This window comes from Gallinula chloropus (assembly GCF_964237585.1).
Source record: "Gallinula chloropus genome assembly, chromosome: 26".
Lineage (NCBI taxonomy): Eukaryota > Metazoa > Chordata > Aves > Gruiformes > Rallidae > Gallinula > Gallinula chloropus.
Window position 1 is genome coordinate 6,483,661 of NC_140111.1, and position 26,041 is coordinate 6,509,701.

Below are 26,041 nucleotides of genomic sequence, written 5' to 3' on the forward strand. Positions count from 1 at the left end.
CATAGTATTTTATAATACCTGTGGATGTGTCCACAAAATGGTTTTTACATAGCAGGCCTGTGCTATTTATATTTTAGTTTTCATCTGTATAGCTTTAGCCAAAGCCAAGTATATATGCCAAGACAAAAGCTCCTCTTAGGGATAGAAAGTGATATTTTACACACTTTTAAAATGGAAAAATGTGTCCCTAGATCTGTGTTTTCCCGCATGCAGTAATAACAAATGGAATTAACAATGAATGACATTTAAAAGCTTGGTCATACCAAGTCTCAGCAGCAGACTACAAATAGAGATTTTTGTGAGCATTTGTGGGTCAGGGAAGCAAAGCCATCATCTTTTTTTATTTATGCCACCATCTATTGGATATAAATACTTAACTTCAGTTGCAGGGATTCATCTCGTGAGTCCCTTATTCTTCATATTTGGGCTGGAAAATACTAATTAAAAATGTAGCTGTTGTGGTTCTGCCCCCAGCTGGGAGCTGGGCACCACACAGCCACTTGCTTTGTGTGTGGAGGGGGGAGGGGGCGGAGGGAAGGAAAGAATGGAAAAAAAAAACCCAAGGAAAACCTCGTGGGTTGGGGTAAGGATCGTTTACTAGGACAGGAGAGAGAGAAATAATAGTAATAGGACTTTTACAGCAAAAAAAAAAATATATTAAACTGGTGATACACAATACAGTTTCTCACTGATCCACACAACTCAGGCCATACAGCTCAGAGCTGTCCCGGAGCAGGACCGTCCCCAAAACTGCACGCCCTGGAGCCTTGCCCTCCCCCATCCACTAGCCCCCCTTTATGCTGAGCATGAAATAATTGGTATGGAATACCCTCTTTGGCCAGTTTGAGTCACCTGTCCCGGCTGTGTCCCCTCCCAGCATCCTGGGCACCCCCCATCTTCTCGTTAGCAGGGAAATATGAACAACTAAAAAGTTCTTGACTGCTTGGGAACAACTGAAAACATCAGGGTGCTCTCAGCACTGCTCCCATCCTAACTCCCATACACTGCATTCCACCCGCTACTGGAAAAGAAATTAACTCTATCCGACCTGAAACCAGTAGCATTTATTCACTACCAAATGTTTTAGAAAAGACCTTGATGTGGTAGAGACCTGTATAGTCTCTATGGAATTACAGAGAGAGACTTCATAAAAAATGTACATTTTTAGTTTGTAAAATATTTGGTTTTCTCCTGGTTTTAACACTAGAGATTCTGGATAACTGAGTGGCTTAGGGTAGTGAAATTCAGCATTAAGAGAAAAACAATTCCTCTTTGACCTTGATGGTTGTGTCTTTGTCTTCATCTTCTCTATAGATATGATTTGTTCTGCTAAGATGTGGTAACTCTAGCTACATAATAAAATCTTATCAGTAGTGGAAGGTGGTCCTGTCTAACATGGCATAGCATCTTTAACTATGTGACTCTCTAAAGTTTTGCTGGATAAAGTAGCAATATGAGCACTAAAGAAAACACATGATACAGAGTTGACAGGATTACTCAAATCAGAGGCCAATTTCCTATCTACTCTTCTTTGGAAAAATAGGGGTATGGGCATTTAGGCAAGTTTCTTTGTTTGAAATATGCTCACTATCTCCACAATTGTAATAACCCATAAGATTTAATACCATAAATACTTGAAAACACAAATTCATTACAGTGGGGTTTTTTTTTGTTTTTTTGTTTGTTTTTTTTTTCTTTTGCAGTGTTTGTTTGATATTCCTTTTTTCTGGCAAGCATGATAGCCATCACATTCGCCATGTTTGAGTACTCAAAGAAAACAAATACATGAACAGCAAATTTGTTTAATATTCTTAGCCCTTCTATCAACTATCTACCATTTTCTGTTTCATTCAAAGATAACCTTTGGAGGCATGCCTTTTTCTGGGAAGCCAAGTTCTAACAGTAGGAAAAATTTCAAAGGGTGCATGGAGAGCATCAACTACAATGGCAATAATATCACTGACCTTGCCAAGAGGAAGAAACTGGAACCTTCTAATGTGGTAAGAGCATAATTTAATAGTTCTCTGAAACTTCTGCTTCTCCTAAAGGAGACTAAAGGAATTGTGAGTGTATTGCTCATGTCCTTGATTCCTACTAGAATGATATAAAGCACAAAACAAATTTTATCACATACCCAAAGATTTTATTGTATGTACATTTGTGACTTTTTTATTAATATGTCTGTGCTTTTAATTTCTGGGTCCCATTCCACCTTTCCAAAATTAACCTTCAGTATCAGATAACTACTTTCTAAAAGAAAATCAGCAGAACCAATTAGTACTTCTTCCCTCTCCTCCCAAATTACAGGAGTCCAAAACCAATGCAGACAAGATTTGTTATTAAATCAATTGCAGCTTTCTCATGGCTTTAAATTCTTGTATCTTCCATCCCTGCAGAGCTAGTTGGATTGCTGGAGTTCAAAAGTCATTGGAAAGGAATGCTTCTACAGGCATTTCTGGTAGCTCTGAAAAGCCTCAAGATATTAGACTTGAAAATCATTATTTAGTTTATTAACATTGCAGAGCTTATTAACATTTTATTCTATTTTTTCTCTTGCTTAAGCATTCATAGTTGCTTTCATGTTCAAACTTGCAGTTTTATGGGAAGGGTGATTAAGAAAGAATGTACTTTAATTACTGTATTTTTAAGGCTCTAAATGTTCCTAAAATTGCTTTCTGGCATAGAAAGGCAATGTGAGTAGAAAATAAATGTATTATTGCCATGAATTTGAGATGTTATGAATAAGTTGTTCAAGTCTTTCTTCTGTACAAGTTTACAGCCTTCACAAAGTCCTGCTAGCAATATGTATAGTTCCACTATTGCTTTTCTCTTTATGCAATAAAGATTTACATATGCACTGCTGAAGAAGTTCAAAGGATTGATGGCCATTTGATTACTCTTTGGATAGGAATTACTAAGTTCCATAGAATTATATTAAAAAAATGGCTAAATGGTCAATGTATACAAAGGATACTTTTGAATATGAAGTATTTGCCTATACAAATTCAGTAGTACAGCCTGACATTTGGGAACTTCTCTAGCCATTAATTTCTTCAGTACTGTCAAAGACAAAAGGCAGGACGTGTATAAATATATGCTGCAGAAGAAGACTCCACTTTTAGAATTTTTGCCACCCAGTCACATGAATTCCTGAATCTTTGACTTTTTTTTTCCTGAAATTGCCTGTGATTTCCTTCTGGCAGTGCATTTTAAGCTTGAAATGTAGGCATGATTTTCAAAGATTGACACCTGATTAAGAAAAGGATCTTTGAACAAGAGCCATTTTTCCATTTTGCACAATTGAGTCCACTGCAAGAGAATAAGACATATTCTTAAAGCCTCTTCCTGAACACAAGTGTTACTTAAGAGATTCTGTAGTGCAAATCCTATCCTTTCAAAAATGTGGCATAGCTAGCAGGCCTGTAAAGTCTCTGTAATAAGATCCTTCCTCCCTTCCTCCCTTCCTCCCTTCCTCCCTTCCTCCCTTCCTCCCCTTCCTCCCCTTCCTCCCCTTCCTCCCCTTCCTCCCCTTCCTCCCCTTCCTCCCCTTCCTCCCCTTCCTCCCCTTCCTCCCCTTCCTCCCCTTCCTCCCCTTCCTCCCCTTCCTCCCCTTCCTCCCCTTCCTCCCCTTCCTCCCCTTCCTCCCCTTCCTCCCCTCCCTCCCCTCCCTCCCCTCCCTCCCCTCCCTCCCCTCCCTCCCCTCCCTCCCCTCCCTCCCCTCCCTCCCCTCCCTCCCTTCCTCCCTTCCTCCCCTCCCTCCCTTCCTCCCTTCCTCCCTTCCTCCCTCCCTCCCTCCACCATCCTTTCCTGCTTTCAAACAAAGTTCAGAAGTAATCTATTTACCTGAAACATAAGCCTTTAAAATACAACCTCACCTCTGAACTTCCATGCTGTTGCTTCTGAATAAAGACTCAAAATTGAACTAGGGTGGTCTTATTTCTGAGAGTAACATCTTCTTCTGTGCCTTGCCTTGCCTTGCCTTGCCTTGCCTTGCCTTGCCTTCCCTTCTCATAAAAGCCAGACAGGAAGCTTTGGCAGTGCTAGTGCTTCATCAGGAGGCTATGGCATGCCTTTTTAATTTGAAGGTTCTGTTGAGTTCCAATTCTGAGAAAGACTATAAAAATAGAAATGACCTTTGTTTTCAGTAGATTTACTTAAATAGCACCAGCTCTTCAAAAGCAAATTCAATTTTATTCTAAGTAAATCTAAATGGATTTTTATGTTATGTTTCTTATAAAACTTTTTTTTTTTAGTCTGATTTATCAATGAAAAATAGACTTGGTTGAGTCTACTATTGTTCTTAATCATGTATATGATGATGATACTTAAACAATCCAACAAGGATCAAAACTCTGTTGTAGGATATTCTGTAAAAACCCAGTAGGCACACCCTGCCCTAAACAGTGTATTATTTGAAGTGGCAAACCAAACAAAATGTAATGAAGTGGAACACGAGCAAAGTAATCACTATGGTGATGAGAAGTATCATATAGGGTGGAAAAAAACAGAGGAAAGATGGGATATTAAAAAGGTGTGAGACTTTTAGTAAAAATATTCTTAGATACAGATAGTTAATTTCAGAAGTTATACAGTGAAAAGTAGTTGGCAAGTAAATTTTTCAGAATGAAGAGGCCAGAAGAATAAAAGATGATGATGAAATAATAATATTAAGTTGTCTCTGAATTAAATTAAAATTAAAAAAAAAAGATTTCACATACATAGGTGTTATGATCAAAAAGCACCACCAAGAATCTCTTCAATTTATGGAAGAGTTAAGATATTAAAGAATTTGGAAGTATTTTAAATTTAAATAAAGTCCAACAGTGACTTTAATTCTGTATTTATTTTAGATTTAAAGGGTAAGAATAAAGGGAGAAAAGTTTTGCAGTCCTTTGTGATATATAGGATGACAACTGCTCTGGGAGAATGAGTCAGATGGTCTTAAGCAGTTACTATTGTTCTTATTAATGTAGCCTATATGATCCATCTTGATTTAACAGGTATTGTAAACCTGATAAACTCATTACCTCTTTTGGAAGCTTTGGGTAGCTCTATTAATAAGGAAAGTTTTTAAGACCCAGTACTGTATTCACAAGAGATAACATCTAAATGTGGGTAGACAAAATTGATTTATTAGAATAGAAGGAAGCTAATTTGCAACACAGATTCACGATCATGAAAAAAAAAGCTGAGGATATCCAAATTAAGATGTTTTCACCACTTCCTTCCCAATGTACTATGAGAAAATCTCTGATAAAACTAACAGTTTCAGTATAAATGCACAGTGTGTTTTGACTCCCACATGTCATTGCCCAGAGAGCTATTCAGCATGTCACTGAATCTACAGGGAAAAAAAAAAGTCTCTTTTTCTTTGAAAAACAGGGATGCTATTATAGAGAAAAGCTGCAGATTAGCTTTAACTCTTGACCTAGAACCTAGTGAGCAATCTATATCAGCTAAACTTTACTTAAAAGAGGAGCTGTTTTGTGAATTACAGTCATAGAGAGAATCGATAATCCCGTTCAGATTAATCTGAACAGCTCAGTAGGGAAAATGCCCACCAGCAGAGAACTCAGAATTATATTCTACTTTCTCAAGAAATGTTTGATGCAGTTAGGATGTTCACCATAAATGCATTCACTGATGTGAAAAAGGATTTGAATGCATTTGGTGCCATTTACATTAATAGGTGTTGTGCATGCAAGTATTAATGCATCAGGAAGACACAAGCGTGGTAACTGGATATGAAAACCTCCTTGTTATGAGGAAGTTGTTAGGTCTTCATGCTATCAAGGCAACAAAGGAAATTCTTAAAAATGTCTCACAAAATGCTTTCTGAGCGCTACTTAATAGGTATCTGTAGCTGAACTGTGAGATGTCAGCTCTTATAAAATGCTGTTGCCCTCTGTGTCTGCACAGGGCTGCCTTAACTTTGTAACAGAAGTTGTTTTCTAATCCATGGGGTGACTATTACACTGAGATTGTTAGCAAAGGTTAGCAAAGGTTAACAAAGGGTATTTCAGCCCCTCTCCAGCTATTTTTCTGTTTGTAAAATTTTTAGTTTAACCAAATGTATTTTGTAGCACACTTGGAAATGTTCAAACCCAAACTATTCTAACAAATGAGTTAACTATTTTGATTTAATGCTTAATTAGCTGAAAACTTAAAATTAAAATTTCTAGGCAACTTTTAGGCCAAAAATTCCCAGAATAAACAAACAGTTTAGCAGCTAAGGAGGTGAGGAGCAGTCCTTATCTCAGAAAGTAGTTGTTATGTTTTCTCATTCCCATTGTAATTTAAAAGCTGTTTTAACTAGTTATTTAACTAAATCCTTGGAAATTATTTGTTATCCATGCTATGTGGGTGTATGAGAAGAACATGCTTCATAATGGTGAGATTTTCTCATAAAGATAGGAAAAACTCTTTTAGGAGGTCAGCATAATGAAATCTCATCTCTAGTTCCAGACTGTGTTCCAGACAGTGTGTCAATTGCTGATGGAAGCTGCCAACCTAGTTGATACCAGTTCTACTGGCTTTTAGGTAGAGTGCGTGGCAGTGTAACTTCTGACACTAGAAAAAAAGAGATGGTTATGCAAAGTAATTAAGAACTGATCTCTCTGCTCAATAAGCTATTACTTATATTCATTTAGTTTTGATATGGAAATGATATATAAGTAACTGAATCTGCCACACAGGTATCTTGCTATGACATAGATCAGCAATTTTCTGATGTGTTGTTCGTTTAAAATGTCAGTTTGTACATTGGTAAGTGAGTGCTAAATCTTCCCTCTTATTGATGTCATCTAGGCCCCCTCCAATTTAAAATCATTCTAAAAAAAAAAAAAATTTGCTTTGGACTTTTCTTCCATGTATTTTCAGACATTAAGCTCCTATATTGCTTCCAAATTCTCTAACTTTGCTCAAGATGAACTTTCAGATGCATTTATACTCTATGAACAGAAAAATACATGATGTAAAAGATTATAACAGGAAGTCAGTACTATGGAATTTAAAAATATTTTTTGATAGAGATGATGACTGACTCCTGTTGGATTTCTGAACATAATTAGGTGAATCTTATCGCTAAATATCTAAGTACCTTCAAAAATGTTGTTCAATCCTTAACATTTTTTAGTGTACAAATAAATAAACAAGGTAATGGTGTTTTAATTTTTGTAATAATATCCATACTGCAAAAGAAAAAATTCTTCCTTCCTTAACTGAACTGACGTTGCCACAGACTATCCATCTGCCATGGTGAAAACTCAACCACAGAACACAATCCAAGTTACCATATGTTAGAGGAATCCTTCAGCAGAGGATTGATTGATGCATTGATGCAAAATTCTGGACAAACATTGCTACAAATTATTTATTATTTCTAAGGAAAATAATGCTAATACATCCTACCATTGTGGTCTTTCATGAGAAATGACATGAGAACCACAGTGAAAAATTCATGTCCCTAATTCTAGTCTTGTTTACAAATACATTTTAAAGCCTTGTAAATCAATAAAGTTGACTGGGTTTTTGTTACTGTTCCAAAGAATAAGATTTTACTGAATGAAAACTGCAATTTCCTTTACAGAGAAAATTATTGACTACAAATATTAGGCATTGTTCATGATGCACTACTCCAAATCCTTTTGCTTCATGAAATGAAGTATTAGTTTATCTAGTATTATCCAGTAGGAAACACACCAGAGAAACTAGGTCTTCACAAAGTATTGTACATCCTTCTTTCACAACCTCATGTATTATATTGATTGACACATTGGTATAAGGGTATTTGGAAAGCTATATTTCATTTTTATGAAAGGTGGAATTACTCTTCTGTTACAGGCTTCTTTGGTGACCACAAACAAGCCTAACTTTCTCTGTGATTCTTTATCTTTGAACTGGAAATATTGTTTTCTTCTGGCCTTTATCACAGTTAGACCATAATTCTTCAGGGCAAAGACTGCCTCTATTGTGTGTATGTACTGTACAAGATATAATGGGACCACTGCTAGACTAAACAGAGGCATCAGCAACAATTTTCTAATAGTAACAATAATGATAATACTAATAACATATGTACATGCCAGTTACATTGATCACAGTAGTCTCTAGGTTCAATGAAACTTAGAATACTTTTCTATAGGTAACTATGAATTTAGTGTAATCTTACAATGTTGCTTATGTTTTTGCTTTTCTTTTCTTTTTCTTTCTTTTTTTTTTTTGTGTGTGTGTGTGTGTGTTTTACTTAGGGAAATTTAAGTTTTTCTTGTGTGGAGCCACATACAGTGCCTGTCTTTTTCAATGCCACCAGTTTCCTTGAGGTCCCTGCTCGTCCAAGCCAGGATCTGTTTTCAGTCAGTTTCCTTTTCCGAACATGGAACCCCAATGGACTTCTTGTCTTCAGCAACTTTGCAGATGACCTGGGGAATGTTGAGATCGACATAAGTGAGGGCAAAGTCAGTGTCCATATCAATGTCACCCAAGTGAAGAAGAACCGAATAGACATCTCATCAGGTAAGTGTGTAGGTTTGGTTTTTTTAATTGGTATCATTTCTGTTGCTGTTGTCTGAAAACATCATGGACCCAAAAATTAGAGCAACTTTAAATTTTAAATTGCAGTTATATTAACTTATCTACTATTTTATTAAGAGGGAGAAGAATATTATATCAGTTGTTATAATAAAAAAAGACTTATATATTCTTATTCTGTCATTAAAAAGAGAAAGCACATCACCCCTTACTTATGAGGCAGAATTGCTTCTTATTTTCCTTCTTTCATCTCTCTTGCAGTCTTATCTGCAAAAATATTTGGCTTCAAAAGGGGAAGGTTCTCCCTTCTTGAGAGTAGCCTAATAATTAGGTTGCTTCTGTTACTTCCTAATAATTAGGAAGGTCTCATAAAAAATAAAGAAAATAATCTGGTTGTTTTAACCACAAGGCTGGCATGAAAAATACTGTAGCATTCTCTAAGTTTGCTGTAGAGTCATGCTGGAGAAGTATCAGAGCTTTCAGTGCCTAAGGAGGTTTTGGAAGATACTGGGTAAAAGGTATGACATTAGGTTTCTTTTGGAATAAAGGATGTGTGTTGGTGTCAGCTGATCAGCCTTTTAATATTAGTTTATAAAAATTACTTCAAATTTAATAAATTGTACTTTTTGTCTAGATTCCTTATGGGTATTTCTGGATGAGCTACAGCCAATACAGTGTTAAGCATGTCAATTAACCCTTTTTCTCAATAAGCCAAGACATAATCATACGCTGAAAAATACAGGTTTTCTTGTAAATGGATCTAGATTCACATTTAAAAAAACCCAATTTGAAGTAACCTCTATGGCAATCTAGTTTCTTAGCCAGAAAAAGGGAAGCCTTATTTGCATTTGATGGGCTGTGGTTACTGTTTTTTCTTAATAACATGGTGGAGATATTTCAGTTTTCATCAACAGGGTTGATACACTGGTACATCTCAAAATGAATCACTGGCTTTTTTTATGTCTAGTCTTCTACTTGGTTTTTATTTGAAAATATAACATATTAATAGTCATATAAGCAGGGACTTGAGGAAATATAAGGAAAAGAAGAAAAAAACGCCTTTTTTAATGAGAAAACATACGTTAAGTGGGAGTGTAACCATTTGGCAAGTGGACATTTTTCAGAGTTTTCTCTCTTCACCCTATTAATTAAATAGAGCTGAATATGAAGTAAAATTAATAAATTTAAAGATAGAACTAAATAAAATATGAAAAACAACTAAAAATTAAAATTTACCTATATTATAAATTTAAAGTATTTTTATGAAAAATACATCATAGCTCCTTTCATCACTACAATTTTTTGAACACAAAAAATCAATAGATTAAAAATTAATATTTCATTGCCTTTATTATATAAATACACTCATGAAAGAATTAAGTAATGGTTTGGTAGAGTCTTGAACAAGAATGTTTTGTTTAGATGATAATGCATCATAATGAGGAAACACATAGAATGATCACTGTCATTCTTTCTTCCTTAGCTCTGCCTACTAAAAATCCCAGTTTACAGAGAAATGGCTACCCATGATACTTCTTCATGAGCTTCTTTGTGCCTTTTTGGTACAAGGAAGATTTCAATGCTGATTAGCTAAATATTGTGAGAAATAGAAATTTCACCAATTTTCCACTAATTTTCCCCAGTGTATATCTTGACAGGAAGCCTTTCTCAGATTCCCTTAAGTCTGCATTCTATGAAGCACACACATGTGAATACTTTTGCTATTCTGCTTTCTCCAGACCTTCAGCCACAACAACAAAATTTCCCCAGCTACAGTGATCTAAACCCAGAGCATTCATGTTCTGGCTTTCATCTGAAATAGTCTGAATTGAATGTACTTCAGAGTAAACCTTTTCAATCATTATAATTGGTTTACATAATAACCCAAGAATCACATATGTCCATTCAGTTTTGTAACCATGATGCTGTTATTAATCTTTATTCAATCCAATATCTATATGCTACAGTTTTAATCTATTAAAGAGTTAGTAGCTTCTTTGTTATTATAAATTATACAATAAAAATGCATCATTGTTTAATTTTAATTTATTTTGATATTTGCACCACCATCCTGAGAAAGCTTTGATTTACTTTAATACTTTGTTGCTACTTTTGTTGCAACAGGCATTTCAGTGCCTGTGAAATTATTTGTGTGTGTGAAACTAAGAAAGCAAAATATGGCATCTGCTAGAGAATGCTGCAGAAGGAATGTTTTCGTGGTATGGCAAATATCACAGCCACCTTCTTGTTCCTTTCTTGCAGGGAATTAACAGATGTCATAGAATCACAGAACCATAAAATGGTTTGGGTTGGAAGGGACCTCAAAATCATCTTGTTCCAAACCCCTGCCATGGGCAGGGACACCCTCCACTAGACCAGGTTGCCTGAAGCCCCATCCAATCTGGCCTTGAACACTGCCAGGGATGGGGCAGCCACAACCTCCCCGAGCAACCTGTGCCAGCGCCTCACCAGCCTCACAGTGAAAAATTTCTTCCCTATGTCTGGTCTAAATCTACCCTCTTCTAGTTTCTAGCCATTATTCCTCATCCTGTCATTACATGCCCTTGTAAAAAGTCCCTCCTCAGCTTTCCTTTTTATATGTCAGCATATAAACCTGCTGGGTTTATGTAGAAGTCAAAGTGATCTGCCTTTGGCACAACAATTTCTAACTGTTGTGACCCTTGCACATTTTTCAATGTTTCTTTTTACCTACAGCTGGCAAAGCAAAATTTTCTGTAGTCAAGTCTGACCTTCTTTGAAACTGCATGTGTAGGATATGAGTGGGTAGATTTCTTTCTACTGGGAGGTACACACCCTGGTAATAACAAAGCATTAGGCTCACTAAAACCGCAGCCAAATGCAGGTGTGTTTTGTGTTTCATAGCTTTGCTGTACTTATGCCTGTCACCTGTAATTGCCTATTTTAATTGAAGGAAGCTAGTCTCTCGGTCCTTATCCTATACATCTCTCATAATATATGTACTTTCATTAGCAGCTTTTAGTGTCAGCTTTCCATGTTAACATGTTTACAACAGAAGCTCTTTTGGAGCACAGTTAAAATCTGATTGTAGAAACAGTGGTTGAACTGGCTAGCAGGAATGAGAGAGCTGTATGCCAACGTGCACGTTGGCATCTCTGCAATAAAGAAAATGGTGTGGAACAGAGTACTGGTTTGTCTGTTTTTCAGTGTTATATTCCTTAAACATGTCAAAGTTGCATGCACTGACTCCAAGAGCTCTAACATAACATGAGCGGAGTTCGAATAAACAGGAGAGCCCAGCCTTCCAATGTTCCAAAATACAGTTCAATTCACGTCTTTCTCACTGGCAGATGGACACTGCCAGATTCAACATTGAACTACTTTATGAATTGCTTTGTGATGCCTTGGAGGGATCAGACAGTTTGCGTAAAAAGATTTTCTTGTCAACTTGATAGAAATTTAATACCTAATTCATTTGAACATTTTGTTTAAAGAGAGACAGGCACCTGCAGTCTTAAATATTTTGGTGACACTTTACAAAACTAAAAATGAAATAATGCATAAAAGGTAAAGTTAAAGGAGCTGCACTTCTAATCCTATATAGTATGCAGACCTATGTCTGCTACTTACCTATAGGGTCAGTAAGGTCAATAGTTTACAGGACATTGCAAAAAGTTTTGTAGACAGCTGTAAGTTTTAGAGGCAAGAGTATCAAATAATGAACAAGCAGGATCTACTGACTGTTAAGAGAGCTGCTACTAACCTGAGAAACCAAACTGGTTTTCTACTGTCTTTTTTATGTCAATTTTACTTTTTCCATTTGATACAGTGAATGAATCATAGAATCATAGAATGGTCTGGGTTGGAAGGGACCCCAAGGATCACAGAGTTCCAACCCCCCTGACACAGGCAGGGCCACCAACCTCCAGGCCTGGATCTACACAAGGTTGCCCAGGGCCCCATCCAACCTGGCCCTGAACACTTCCAGGGACGGGGCATCCACCACCTCTCTGGGAAGCCTGTTCCCTAATATCTAATCTAAACCTTCTCTCCTTTAGTTTTAATCCATTCCCCCTTGTCCTGCCATCGTCTACCCTTTTAAAAAGCTGATTCCCCTCCTGTTCCTCTGCTCCCTTCAGGGACTGGGAGGCTGCAATGAGGTCCCCCCGCAGCCTTCTCTTCTCCAGGCTGAACAAGCCCAGCTCCCCCAGCCTCTCTTCGTAGGGGAGGTACTCCAGCCCTCTAAACATCTTTGTGGCCCTCATCTGAACTCTGAAGTACTCTAAGTTGTTTAAATAGAAAGCATGAAAGCCGAAGTTTAACTCCTGTGTAAATAGTGGCTGTGAGAAGTATACATAGCATGCTGTGGGAAGACATTTGAATCAGTAGTAGGAAATTCATGGGAACCATGAAGCAGACTTTGCTTTGCATTTAAAATCACAGAAACTGTGAGTTGCCATCAGTCAGTCTGTTCTTAGCAGTTTTCTTTGTCTTCCAGAGATCCTTCCCTGACCACATTGCTTGTCTGTTCTTGTTTTGTCAAGGATATTTTTTTCAGTGTTAGCAGATCACAACAAGAGCTCTTAGATCTTAATTGATGTTATCCTTAGGTCTTCTGAAAGGCACTTAACAGTTGCTACATTTATTTAACTACATGTCCTACCCACTGGAGATTTCACTATATTCAGTTCTTCATTAAATACTCTGTTTCTTCATCAGTCTTGTTCATCTTTATTGGAACAGTAAGTAATGCCAGTACTTTATTCTTGGGATAATTAAAATTAAAATATTGGGGGGTTAATTATTAAAATGGTTTTATATCTGAAGATCCTTCAGTCATTGTTTGAAATTCAAAATTATCTTCAGCCTTCATATGAGACATTCTTACTGTATGTCATGCCTTAATTGCCTCTTTCATTCTATTGTTACTACTTTTAAAAAATCACAGGTAATTGATTAACAGTTCCAAGATAATTTTCTGTAGAGCAATTCTTATTTTGCAAAAGTCTGCTTTGTTTTCCTCTTTAATGAAGTTAGATACTGTTTATCTTGTGGCTCCTTTCATGCCTTCAGTCACTTTCAAACCTCTGCCTAATCTCTGTACATCTGATTAAAACATGTAAATGTATTTGTATTATGAAAATTTCATATTTACTTTATATGTGCTGAAAGGAATCAGGGATGTTGACATATATTGTAGTCCAGTATATATGATATTTGTGTTACTAGTAAAAGGCAACAGTCTTCATGCTAATCTGGCAAAGCAGAATCTCAGTTCTACTTGTAGCTTGTTTAACAGTGTACAAATGACTCATTCCCAGTCTGTCCTGGCTTTCATCTTGGTAAATGGTAGAGGCAGTAAAGAGCTGGTAAAAAGCACTAATAAATTTTCTACTATATCAATAAAGTGTACACTTTTTTCCCCACAACACTTTTTTGACTGTAGTAGAATATTTTACCTTTAATATGCCGTTTAGTTTTCAGATTGTAATACATATGAAAGAGACAAAGATGATTAGTCCTTGTGGTTATAATTACTGCCTGGTTTTGCTTGCTGAGAGGATTTTTTTTCCTTTTTTTCATAATCTTGCCAGTTTTTCCTTCAAAACAGGTCTCTAAACAATTTAAAAAATTACTTCCCTTCTCTGTCCAGCATTCTGTTAAGTTTTCAGTAAGCACTGTTTAGCTTTGAACAGAGCAGCAAAGCTGTAATATGGCCAATGGCCTTGATTTTGCTGTCTCTTACATTAATATTATTTAGACCCTACCATTATTTGATTGATGAGAGTTATATTAATAAATTTGCTGTTAGTAGGAGGAAAATCAGGCCCACTGAGAGCTGAAATAAAGATTTAATTAAAAGACTGTGCAGAATTCCACAGGTGAAATACTTAAATTTTGTCTATAAATCAAGAGTTAAACATCCTATTGACTTTTTCTCTGTAGAGTAAACTGTGATTAATATGTTCAAAATTGTGTTTGTTCTAGCATAGGGATTAATAAAAAGAGAGAATTTCAGTCAAGAGATTTATCTATACTCTTACATATACTTTTGGAGTAAATTCTGCTTCTGGCATTATGGGAATCAGGTAAATTTCCTGGAAATTCCTGGGTTTACCCAAGAGATTGATGGAAGTGACTCTAGGCTGATAAAATGGAAGAAAGAAGTATTCTTCAGGCTTTCTTTAAGAGCTCTTTAAAAGCAGATTTCAAATGTAGTTTGGCCTACCAAAGCATTATTATATTCTGCTACAGTTTTAAAAGTAATTTAGTTTTAGTATATACTACCTGTTTACCATAAGAACCTACTCAACATTTGTGTTGCTGCAACTAGGGTAAGAAATTGTTGATGAAGCTGTATTTATTTATAACTTATTTTTTTTGAGCACGGGAGAAATGCACAACTTAAAAATTACATACTCCCACATGTTTTTTCCAGAAAAACTGTTATAAAACTTTTCCCAAAGCCATATGTAAATGCTGTTCAGTTCAGAGTTAAGCCACAGCCTGTGTCCAAATTGCTAACTTTTCTTCATCTCGGTTATATCAACCTGCTTCAGTAACTTAACCTAAATTCCTTCCTAACTCAACAAAACTTTTCTGAAGCTTTCAATATGAGGAAAACTTGGCATCACATGAACAAAGATGAAGAATGTTGCTTTGCTTGAAGAAACAATAGTAACATTCAAAAATAACACCCCTGAGATATCTCATAGCTTTGCAATGTTTTTAACAGCAACCCCCAAATTCCTTTTTCCATATAGAAAATAACTTCTGTGCCTCTTGAGAAAAGGCAAAGTTTTCATGGTGGCAAATTCTAAAAGTCTCTTGATATATCCCATGTTTACCTTTTCACTTGTTTTTTCATAGACAGCTCTGACCTTTTGTATTTAAACATTCCTAAATTTTCAACGTGGCTAAAATCTTATGCCATTAACTTGATTTCATCTGCTTGGAACTCCTTTTTGACTCTTCAGACTCTCCTAGTTAACATCTTGTTCTGTATATTAGTTGCTTCTCAAGGCTGTCTTCGCTTCCTTCTGTCAACCATAAACTTATTAAAACTTGGGATATTAATATCTTTTTGTCATATTTATCCGTATTAAATAAATCATTCTTCTCCCCATGGAATCTCTCTGGGAAGCTTTCCACCATTCTGTCTTGCTGCTAGATCTTGAGTCACCTAAATTGCAGTTCATTTATATTTTAGACCTCAGGTTAAGATAACATCCTTCAGGTAATAAAATGTCTCTGTCTGACAGATTTAAAGTGGTACTCTTCCAGTGACAATTCCCAAGAGTACTTTATGTGGGAATCAAGAAGTATTTTTGTCTTTGTTGCTAAATGAAGGTTTAAACGGAATGTGTATACACAGAGCAAAAGTGCACTTCTGATGGGAAGATAACATTTTCCACCAGGTCTTTTCCGTATTACTGATACTAGGTTATACATTAAATGTTAGTAAGTGGAGGCAGATACCCACGAGGCATTTGTCAGCCTGATCAAGATGATAGAAACACATTCTGTCTGCAAAAGTCAGCACGATGACAGCCTCAGAAGACTCTTAGAGAATTATTTTCTTCCCAGATTGCTAGTTTTCATAGAATCATAGAATCATAGGGTTAGAAGGGACCTCGAGAGATCATTGGGTCCAACCCCACCCTGCCAAAGCAGCTCCCCAGCTCATATTGCACAGATGGGCATCCAGACAGGTCTTGAATATCTCCAGAGATGGAGACTCCACACCCCCCCAGGGCAGCCTGTGCCAGGGCTCTGTCACCCTCACTGTTCTTCTGCATGTTGGTGCGGAATTTCCTGTGCTCCAACTTGCAGCCATTGCCCCTTGTCCTGTCTCCACAGAGCACTGAAAAGGGGCTGGCCATTTCCCCCTGCATCCCCTGCTTAAGATATTTTTAAACTCTCTGTATGTTTATTTTGGCTAGTGACTTTAAGAAGTGAATGCAGTTACACAAAAAGGTATTTGTATTTTTGAATTCCACTAAACTGAGAAAAAGATGTACTTACAGTATTTAGTATTCTTTCTTCCATGTGTTTTTCTTGCAGTCTAGCTTTGCATCTCGACACAGTAGATACAAACCAGTCAGAGCAAGAAATAGTTCTTGATTGCAGCCTTTTTCTTCTAAGAAAACTGATGAGTTTACTTCAGGTTTTTTGTGAATTCTGCTTCATCAGTGGCTGATTTTCACTGGAGAGTTGCCTACTGTGTACAAGCTATGCATTCTAAAACATAGATAGTACCATTTCTATATACTTCCCTGAGAGTAATGTAACTGTTGGTCGCATTGGTACCTTGCAAGCGTGGAGGAACCTGAGAATTAAGAAAACAGACTTTTCTCTTTAACAGATTTCCTATATTTTCACAGGAGGGTGAAGTTCAGTTTGCTTGGTTTGGCCTCATTTCCTCTGGGCTGTAGAAAGGGAGCAGATGGGAACCTTTACAGGTTGTTCTCTATTTTAGCGCTGAAATATGAAAAGATCAAGCTTTTCTATAGATGCTAGTGTTATTTGAAAAATGTGAATGGACTTTTTCCTTTGTTAGCTTGTTCACCTTGTAGCAGACTTATTTTTGACTATAAACTAGTGAGAAAAGGTAGGAAATCCATTTGAAGTCTTTTTTTTTACTTCACGACTATTTCAGGGAGGATTATTTGGCTAAACACATCTCGCAATAACCTGGCATATGATTAAACAGCTATTGTAACTTAAACATATACTTATACTGCATATTTAATCTCACAGTTATATTTTTAAATGGCTATAAGGAAGTTGAGTAGTAGAAGGTAAAAAGAATGCATTCACTATGTATTTGATAGTATACGTTACAGCCATGTGTACATATGTATATGCATGCTTGTGCATATAGTCATATGTCAGTCAGAGAATATACTTGGCTAATTTGCCAATTATGACATGCAAGAAGTTCACAGAACATCAGTATCTGGTCAAATAATACAAGTATTTGAAAGGATTTAGGTGACCCAGGGCAGAAAGCAGATGAGTCTACAATCCTTGTTTCATCTGCAGCTCCTGTTAATCTGACTGACCCTGCTGGAAATAGGCTGTGTCACTCCTAGGATATCATCTTTTAATGGGATCAATACTTTCCGCACCATCAACACCAAGATCCAAGAATAATTCAGTGGTTTAGAATGGTTCAGACCCTATTACAATAGGCAGTACAGACTGAACATCAGATCTTACTGTCAGCCTGGATTATCCTCCAACGCATTTCTGCAAGGGGCTGTCCCCTTACAAACCATCGTGCTCTCCCCTTTCCTTCTGTGCACACTACATATTCTGGATGTCATCACTTAAAAGGTGCAAATGTCACAGGATAGGAGGTAGCATTATTATTCATCACTTTACGGAGAGATACTCATTTTTAAAATGATAACATAACCAGTATGTCTCAGTATTTCAAAGAAAGGGCACAGAATCTTCAAGCAGTGTGACACATAATACTGTGCAGAACAACTGTGGGATGAAGCTATCAACTATGTAAATTAAAACTGCCAGTGCTATCTTTTCACCTTTTTGTCTTCTCCAAATGCAAGGAAAAGTATGAATTCCATTTTTACAGTGGCAATGCAGCTCTTGTAAGTCAGCTTGGCCCTTACAGGTTTTAAGGTTTTTTGTTAGTACAGTCATGCACAACTCTGATGTGTATTATGGCATTTTGGTATTTTCTACTGACATTGACAGAACTAAAAGCAATTTCTATCAAAATGCTTCCTTGAAATGTCATCATGTACAATCTGCACTTTGTTGTTTGTTTCTTTTCAGTTTAGTTCATAGAAGTGGTTACTCTTAGCTGGAAAAATAAGACTCAGGATAAAACCATTTTCTAGTTACATGCTGCTAGGTTTGCCTTTACTTTGGTCTTGAAAAAAGATGGTGAGTCCCTTCAGGCATTTTTGCACATTGTTCCTTTTCATTTTCAAATGCTGCTGAAGCAGCAGCACATGAGCACTGAGGTGAAACCAAGCAACCAAAGTCCTTTGGATTCTGTAAGCTGAGTGGCAGATGATGCTGTCTTTAAAAAGCTTACTCATTAAGTTTATGTATATGTTAGGGGGAAAAAGCCACCTCAGTTCCCTTGCTGTGAAGCAGCCACTATAAAGTACATAGTTTACTCTAATACCAAGCAGGATTTTATGGAATGTTTTCACTGAGGACAAATACTGAAAATGCTACACATGTCCCTTGAAGAATATTTACTTACTAAAGAAAAACATGTTTAGAGGCATGACTTCCCTTATGTCTTTTCCAAGAAATATGTATATATGCAGCATTTGAAGGATCCTTTACTTTAAAATTGAAAAATAACTTTGGTTTTCTTTTTGCAGATTTAAAATAGTGGTACATCATGATACATGGCTTCAAAAATGAGGGTTTCATTCATTAAACGTTTTGTAGGGTTTTTTTAACAGCACTTTTTATGCACATTATCATATGCATTAAAACCAACTGGCAAGATATGTAGTCTGTGTGTTTCCGAAATTATTACCTATATGCATCAAAGTATTGTGATTCACTTACTGTAGGTTTTGCAATTGAAAATGAGATGGAATTATGGTAAGAAACATCATTGGTGCTTTAGTTGAAGATGCCTGTGATACTGAAAGACATGCTTAAATCTGTGTATTTGAGACATGCTCCCTTTTCTTCATTATGACTCGAAAGCTGCAGGTTTAAACATTCTGATCCCACAATTGCTCACAAATTCTGTTCCTTATAACAGGAGAAGAGCAGAGTGTTGAATTTCCCCTGTACCTGATACAGTTCAAAAGGAATTTTCAAATCATGCCATGGCCTAGCCTTTCAGGATACATTGGTAGCAAGTTAGCAAGTCCTAACTCTTGGAATCCAAAAGCATATTTATTCTCATTCCTCCCCCCCCCCCCCCCAGGGTATCTTGTTAAGCTAACAATAAGAAATAGGATATGCATAATATAATGCAACATACTCCACTAAATTTATAAGCAACCTTGCAAGAATGCTCAGGATACTTAGGCCACATGAAAAAATAACTTTTTTTTTTTTTTAAAGTTTCATAAATACTCAAAGTTAGAGAATGCTGTTTTGTTGGTGGATCACTGAAAAAAAACCCCAACAACCAGAATAGGCAAGAAATTGCAAGAACATATTCTTTTCCTTTGGCAGGATGACATTGGATTCTTTATCTTTCTATTGAACAACATGGAGCGAAAAGAATGTCCTCTTCTCCCTTCTTCTCCTTTCTTGTTTTAAGCATCCCGGTACCAATACCCTTTCAGAATTTGTTTGCAAGAAAATGCTATCATGAATGTGAGATTTGGTTTGTCTTTCTTTTGTTTCTAACTTTTCCTGAGCTGGGCCTTCAACTCTAGGAACATTTGTCTTTTGCTGATGTGTAGAATTTTATGGTTCCATTTTGAAATACAGGGAACATTTAGAATAATAATATATTACTGCTATTAACTACCATTGCTACTAATAATAAGTAATTATGTGACTAGCAATATTATAGTCCAACCTGTTCCATATACCAGTCAACTGGGTTTGAATTTTGAATATTATTTCTTCCTCATGTCAGGAATCTGTGATCAGTGTTACTGACGATTAGTTTCCATAAGGCTATCTCATAATTAGAATAAAGTTTTGCATCTTTTAAATAATAATAAAAAACCCATGCAGAAGTATATGAAATATGATCATCCCACAGAAAAGATCTACTTATGTCATCCTCCTCAGACACAGCAATAGAAGCTCTGCAGCTAGAAGCAGTATCTTAAGTTTTTTTCGGTTCCTGAAGGCTTCTTGACTCACCTTGGCCATTCCCAAAAAAGTGAATCAGAGCCAGTGTAGCTATTATTTTTGTCATTAAGTACTGAGCTATTGAACAGTCGTATGATAGCAGCAGGGCTGTGGAAAACTCTGGGTTTTTCCAAGCAAGATACATTTTCAGGATCTTTCAGGGCTTGCTTTGGCCCACTGAAGTTCTGTGATTCAGTGCTAGGGTCGTACCAAGGAAGAGCTGTTAGCTGTAAAATGTAAATGTACATTGAGACAGATTGGTGTTGGGAGAGGAATTAAATGTACATCTGTGATGAATAAAGATTTTGGCGAATAAGCTTTTTAAAAATAAATACATACATACATAAATAATATTTTGTTTGTTATACATCTTATATTGCTAACTCTGCAGGAAGTTAGAAAATACTATATAACTTTATTGCTTCCTAATTTTCTGGAAATCTCTTGTTTTATGGACACCTTTATTGTGTTCTGGTTTGTTATTGCTGCTGTACTCACTAATGTCTCAGTGATAATACTTCCTTAAAAGTATTCTCACATATGGTGTTAAATTCCAGTTCAGAAATACTCAGAGAAAATAAGATTTGTTTATGTTCAGGCATTTGCCATGTATAAACAACTGAAGCAAATAGCTTAGTTATTTTTACCTTTTGAAGTATGTGTTATTTTTATGGAAATGGTCTGAGGGCACTTTGGAGTGCCTCAGATTATGTCCTCAGAAAAAATTCAGCATCAACATTGAATACAGAAGGACAAGCTGTAAAAGAAATTACAGTGTGCTGCCTAAAGACTTGATAGTAGTGGGTTTATACTTTTTCCCCTTTTCAACAGTTAAATTAAACACCTACTTCTGTAACTTGTTTCTTAAAGGAAATTCAAATTCCACAGAAATTTAGAACAGCCATAAAGATATACTCTCATCAACTTCAAATGGAAGAAAATTCCAACAAGCTTGAAAGAATTCAAAAATGTTTTAAAATTCTGTTTTAAATGATAAACTGAAAAACATGAAGGGCAATTAGGTACTAATGTTAATTTTCTGTAAATAGCACCTTGATTAGCTCTTTCATCTAGCATATTTTACATGCACAAGAGGAAGTTTTCCTTTCATTGTAATTATCTATGGAATGTACATTTATCTGTTCAGTTGTGTCATACAAATCTCGCTACGAATTATCTCTTAATACCATTAATAGTTTTCTATAGAATTCATGATAGATTAAAACAAAAGGAAAAGGATATGCATTATCATAAAAGTGATGAGCAAACTGCAGTAAGTGTAAAATTAAAGAACGAACACTTGCATTATTCGTAAAGTAAAATAAAGTGTATTTTTAATTAGTGTTCTAAATTTTCTGGGTATCATTGATAGCAGAGATGAATAGAATCAAATCACCACATTCAATAGCTAAAGTTCAGTTTGGATCAAAACTTTCAGCTCAAACCTGGTTGTGTCATTTGTAAAATTTACCAGGCATGTAGATATCTACAATCTTAAGAAAACATGAAATCTTACTAATTTAAACTTCTGGTTAGGCTGATACCCTTAACTAGCAAAGGGATATGAAATATTGCAGTACATCAATTTTTTGCCCATTCTGCTTAGTAATTCATACACCTAGGCATACAGAAGCCTGAAGTAGAAACTTGGTCTATTATCCACTTAAAACTAGCATAAGTTATTAGGAAACTTTATGTTATATTATTTTGACTTGTTGAACATTTGGTAGCTGCTATGTACTCTCAGTTCACACTGGAAACAGCAGAGATTGAGGGTCTTTTGTACCTTGCAAAATAGAGCCTATAAAAAGAAAGTGATGCTGACACTCACAGTCCTCAAGTCAAAATCTCTGGCCAAATGAAATCCAATGAGAATTTGAATCTGACTGCTTCTGAGAAAGGTGCAACTTTATTTTTAACCCAGTTATTTGAAAGTTACTCCACGGATGAACTAAGCGCAGCAGCAAGGAGTCCAGGAATACACAAGGTCCTTTCCTTTGAGCATTCATAGCAGCTCACACCATGTCAATGATGCCTGTCTGGTGCTTGTCAGTACTGTCAGGACTCACTGCCTGCCTCTGGAAATTCTATATTCAGTTCATTCAATATTCATTTAATGTAAAAGGAATGGCAGGAGGGAGAGGAGGGGCATGGGGATCAGAAAGCCCTTCTCCAGAATCTTACCAGTTATTATTTGATCCTTCAGGTTTTAGTTTGATGACTTAAAAACTTTATTTCACAGAGTTTGCATTGCAAAGAGCAAGCTGATTTTATAAAAATTGACTAAAATTTGAAGTTCCAGACTTTTTAGAAAAATCTGATTATTCTTATTATGGACATTAACTTGGAACTAGAAGTACTACTACCTCAAGAGGGAATATAGCATTTGTATGTTTCCACATATAAATTGAGTATATTCAGTAGAATAAGATGAATATGCTCTGACCAAGTCAGTCCTGTGAATGTTCCTGTGATCAAGCAGCAAAAATAAAAGTTTTTATTCCTTTCAGATTAAATAGTGCATTACAGAATCATTTCAGAAATTAAAAAAATTATTGTGCCATATTTTCTTCTCAAATAGGACATTTCAAAAGGTTGTTACTGCAGGGGAGATGCCTGGTAGGGGAAATACAGCAGGATTCTGCAACCTGGAATCTTGAGAGACTGGATGTTTATGAGGAAATGGCAGTGCTCACTCATTCTCATGTGTCAGGCCCCCACCCCTCTCTAAAAAGGAAGTGATATTTTAGGAGTTGTAGGAAAAGATGTCCTTGGCACTAAATTGTCAAACTTGCAGGGGCCACTGAGGTACATTATACTAGGGAAAAACTTTTTAAAAATAAATCCCTTAGCTTGTACAGATAGAGACTCACTCATTTCCAATCTGGTTAAGCACCCTAAGAGTTATATCTCCATGGGTGTACCCATGCACATACATAGACAGTGTCCTTACCTTCTGTACCTCACTTTCTTTAAAATCAGTGGTCACTGTACTACCTTACACTTCTCATTGATTTCAAAGCAAGCAGTAGAGAATAATCATTAAGATTTTTCTGTGATGACATTCATTGCCATTCAAGAAATTCCTAAAGCTCTGTGGAAGGTTTAGCGGAACATGATCAGCCTTTACCTCGTTTCCTTCCTCTTCTTTGAGGTGAGGAAAAAACCCTTAAAAATCAGAGATTTGACTCTTTTGCTTCTTATTGGTCAGGGAAAACAATAAATTAAAATTCTGTTGCATTGATAAAATTAATGTGGGAATAATCCAGCACCATGCAGTTTAGAAATGGGACATGGTTCTGTGAGAGAGCTTAGTTCAACCTGCTGTATTTCAGCATCCATAGAATGTTTTGTGCTGTTGAAGGACGTTTGAAAGTTGTGCTGTGTGTTGGTTTTGATTTTTTTTTTAAATTAGGAATGACCATAATGAGATTTTAATGTTGCAAAATCAAACATTAAGAAGTTATTTTCTTATGGAAAATATACTGAGTTACATTCCTTGTCCTGTGCACCTCAATCAATCTTAAAAATTATATTTAGAATAGTAACTATGATGGAAATATATAATTTGCATAATATAGCAAAATTTCATGTATTTACTATATTATATCTCTTCACGCAGACAGAATATCTTTAAGATTTTACTAATTTTTGTCCCTCCAGAATCATAGAGGTTCATCATTATTATTTATCATTATGAGAAACATATGCGCTTTGAAAAATAATCCTAAGAGAATTCTTAATTTGTATTTCATAAACTGATCATTGTTATATTGGATTGTGTTATAATTAACCAATTTATCAAAAAGCACTAACACAATCAAATGCTTCTTATTTTGACATGACAACTCTTGCAATGTGCAAGGATACAGACAGATGGTAAATACATCAGTTGAAAATTTAAGAAACCTTTCAGATTTTAATGGGCTTTAACAGAGTATTTACCACTTAGTATCTTTTTCTGCATTTCTACTTCATCCATCACCTGAAGACTGACTGTCACTCTTCTGAATCGTTTTGGCAACAAATCAGGAAAACCCAAGTCATTACTCAAGCAAAGCATATGCAGAAGGTGGGGGGAGATGAAAGGAGCAAAAATAAAATGTAATAAATTGTGTTTGAAACTTCAGCTCTAACTTTGGTTGTGAAGGCACCAGAGAAGTTTATCCACCAGTTGGTAACCCTTCAGGCTCGATATTCCTGCTGCCTGGGTGGCAGAGGAAATACCTAGATTCTCAGAATTTTCCTGAAGCTTTCAGGAAGAAAAAGTAACCAAATTGTTAGGTGCAGAGATCATGAATTGTAAAGGCTTTAAGAGAATATATTATCTAATGATAAAAGTCTGTGCCTGTAACTGAGTGTCCTATAAAACAAAACTAACAGAAGTACTACAAAAAGACAAGTTTTAAAAAATCATGAGCCTAGTTCTTGGCGTTGTGAAATTGCCTTTGAAGTTCAAACTGCGATTTTAAGTCTCCTCATTTTCTTTTACTTTCAGTTTCTGAGAACTCGACAGTATATCATGCTGATTTTTTCAGTACATTTTGTTTTAGTGGTATCTGAGATCCTCTGGTAACCACTTTTCTTCAGACACTGTATCCTTCAGTAAAGCCTAAGATACATTAAGGTGTAATAAAAATCACGGGAAGCTAGTGGCACAAATACAACTGTCTGTTGTGAGGGCTGCACTACCTGGCTCTGTGGCTGTGTTCCCAGAGAAATCTACCTTTTCCACTGCTGGTTCCTTTTTCTTTAAAAGGTAAAGTAAGTGAGAAGAAACTTGTGTCACAGGCAGCAGAGGCCAGATGATGTACCCAGCCATTGTCAGCATTCTTCGAGCTGTGTATTACAGATCTGTGATATCAGGTGGGAGTTGCCCTTTGGAAGGTGAAACTGAAAGGAAGCAGGGTGCATGATGAAAAAATTAGTATATGCAGAAGGCAGTAGAGGAAGGTAGAATAAGGCAAATGAGAGGATCTTTTTACAGACACTGAAGTTGACTGCCCTCACAAAGAGGCTCAAGAGAAACTTATTACGTCAGTTACTACTTGGTAGTGGCAGCTTTCCCTAGCAAAATAGCTTTGGCTTAGTCATTAGTACTTGTGTGGTGCTAGCAGTGTAATTGTGGATGTGCTAAATTATAAGCATGCTAGATTAAATAAAGCCAAATTGCCTAACTGCATTGCAAGTCTAAAGGATTATTTTTTTGTAGGCCACACTGAGCCCCATGATGTATTACACAGCTAAGTAGTACCCTAGCAGGTTCACGTGATTTATGAGCGAACTCATGACGTGTACGCGTATCTTTGAAGTATCAAAATGCCTCCAGTGACTAAAGTAAGAATGTGCTTGACCAAAACTGCTAGGTGCTCTTACGTGTTTGCTCTTTGTGTTTGAATGTATTACTGAGTGGGAAATTGTCTGTAATGTAAATGAATCTGTGAGGAGGGAAGTAATTTACAGTTCCCAAAGATGAAGGATCTGGGATTAAAAAGAAAAGTAAGTTTTTTCCAATTATATGAAGCCTGTTCTTTTAAAGATAGAGAATCGTAGATAATAATCCATAAACATCTGGTCTTGCTGCACCTTTCTCTTCAACACAACTTTCTATGTCATACTTCCTGCAGATTCAGATGCTAGAATGGCTGCTGCATCCTTGGTTCAGTACATGCTCAGTGGCAGCCACACCTTCTCAAATATTTGTTGTAGACTGTTT

The 26,041-nt window shown here is 36.2% G+C and overlaps 1 protein-coding gene across 1 annotated transcript in view; it reads left to right on the plus strand.

The window, feature by feature from the left end:
* Window positions 1-1,925: 1,925 nt before the first annotated feature.
* Window positions 1,926-26,041, plus strand: part of LOC311201128 (uncharacterized protein) — a gene marked incomplete at both ends in the record, with an annotated part of 149,172 nt that continues 125,056 nt past the window's right edge. Inside the window, 2 exons of the mRNA XM_084275431.1 lie at window positions 1,926-2,000; window positions 8,250-8,514. Of these exons, the coding sequence (XP_084131557.1) occupies window positions 1,926-2,000; window positions 8,250-8,514 (340 nt within the window). The remainder of the gene's footprint in view (window positions 2,001-8,249; window positions 8,515-26,041) is intronic.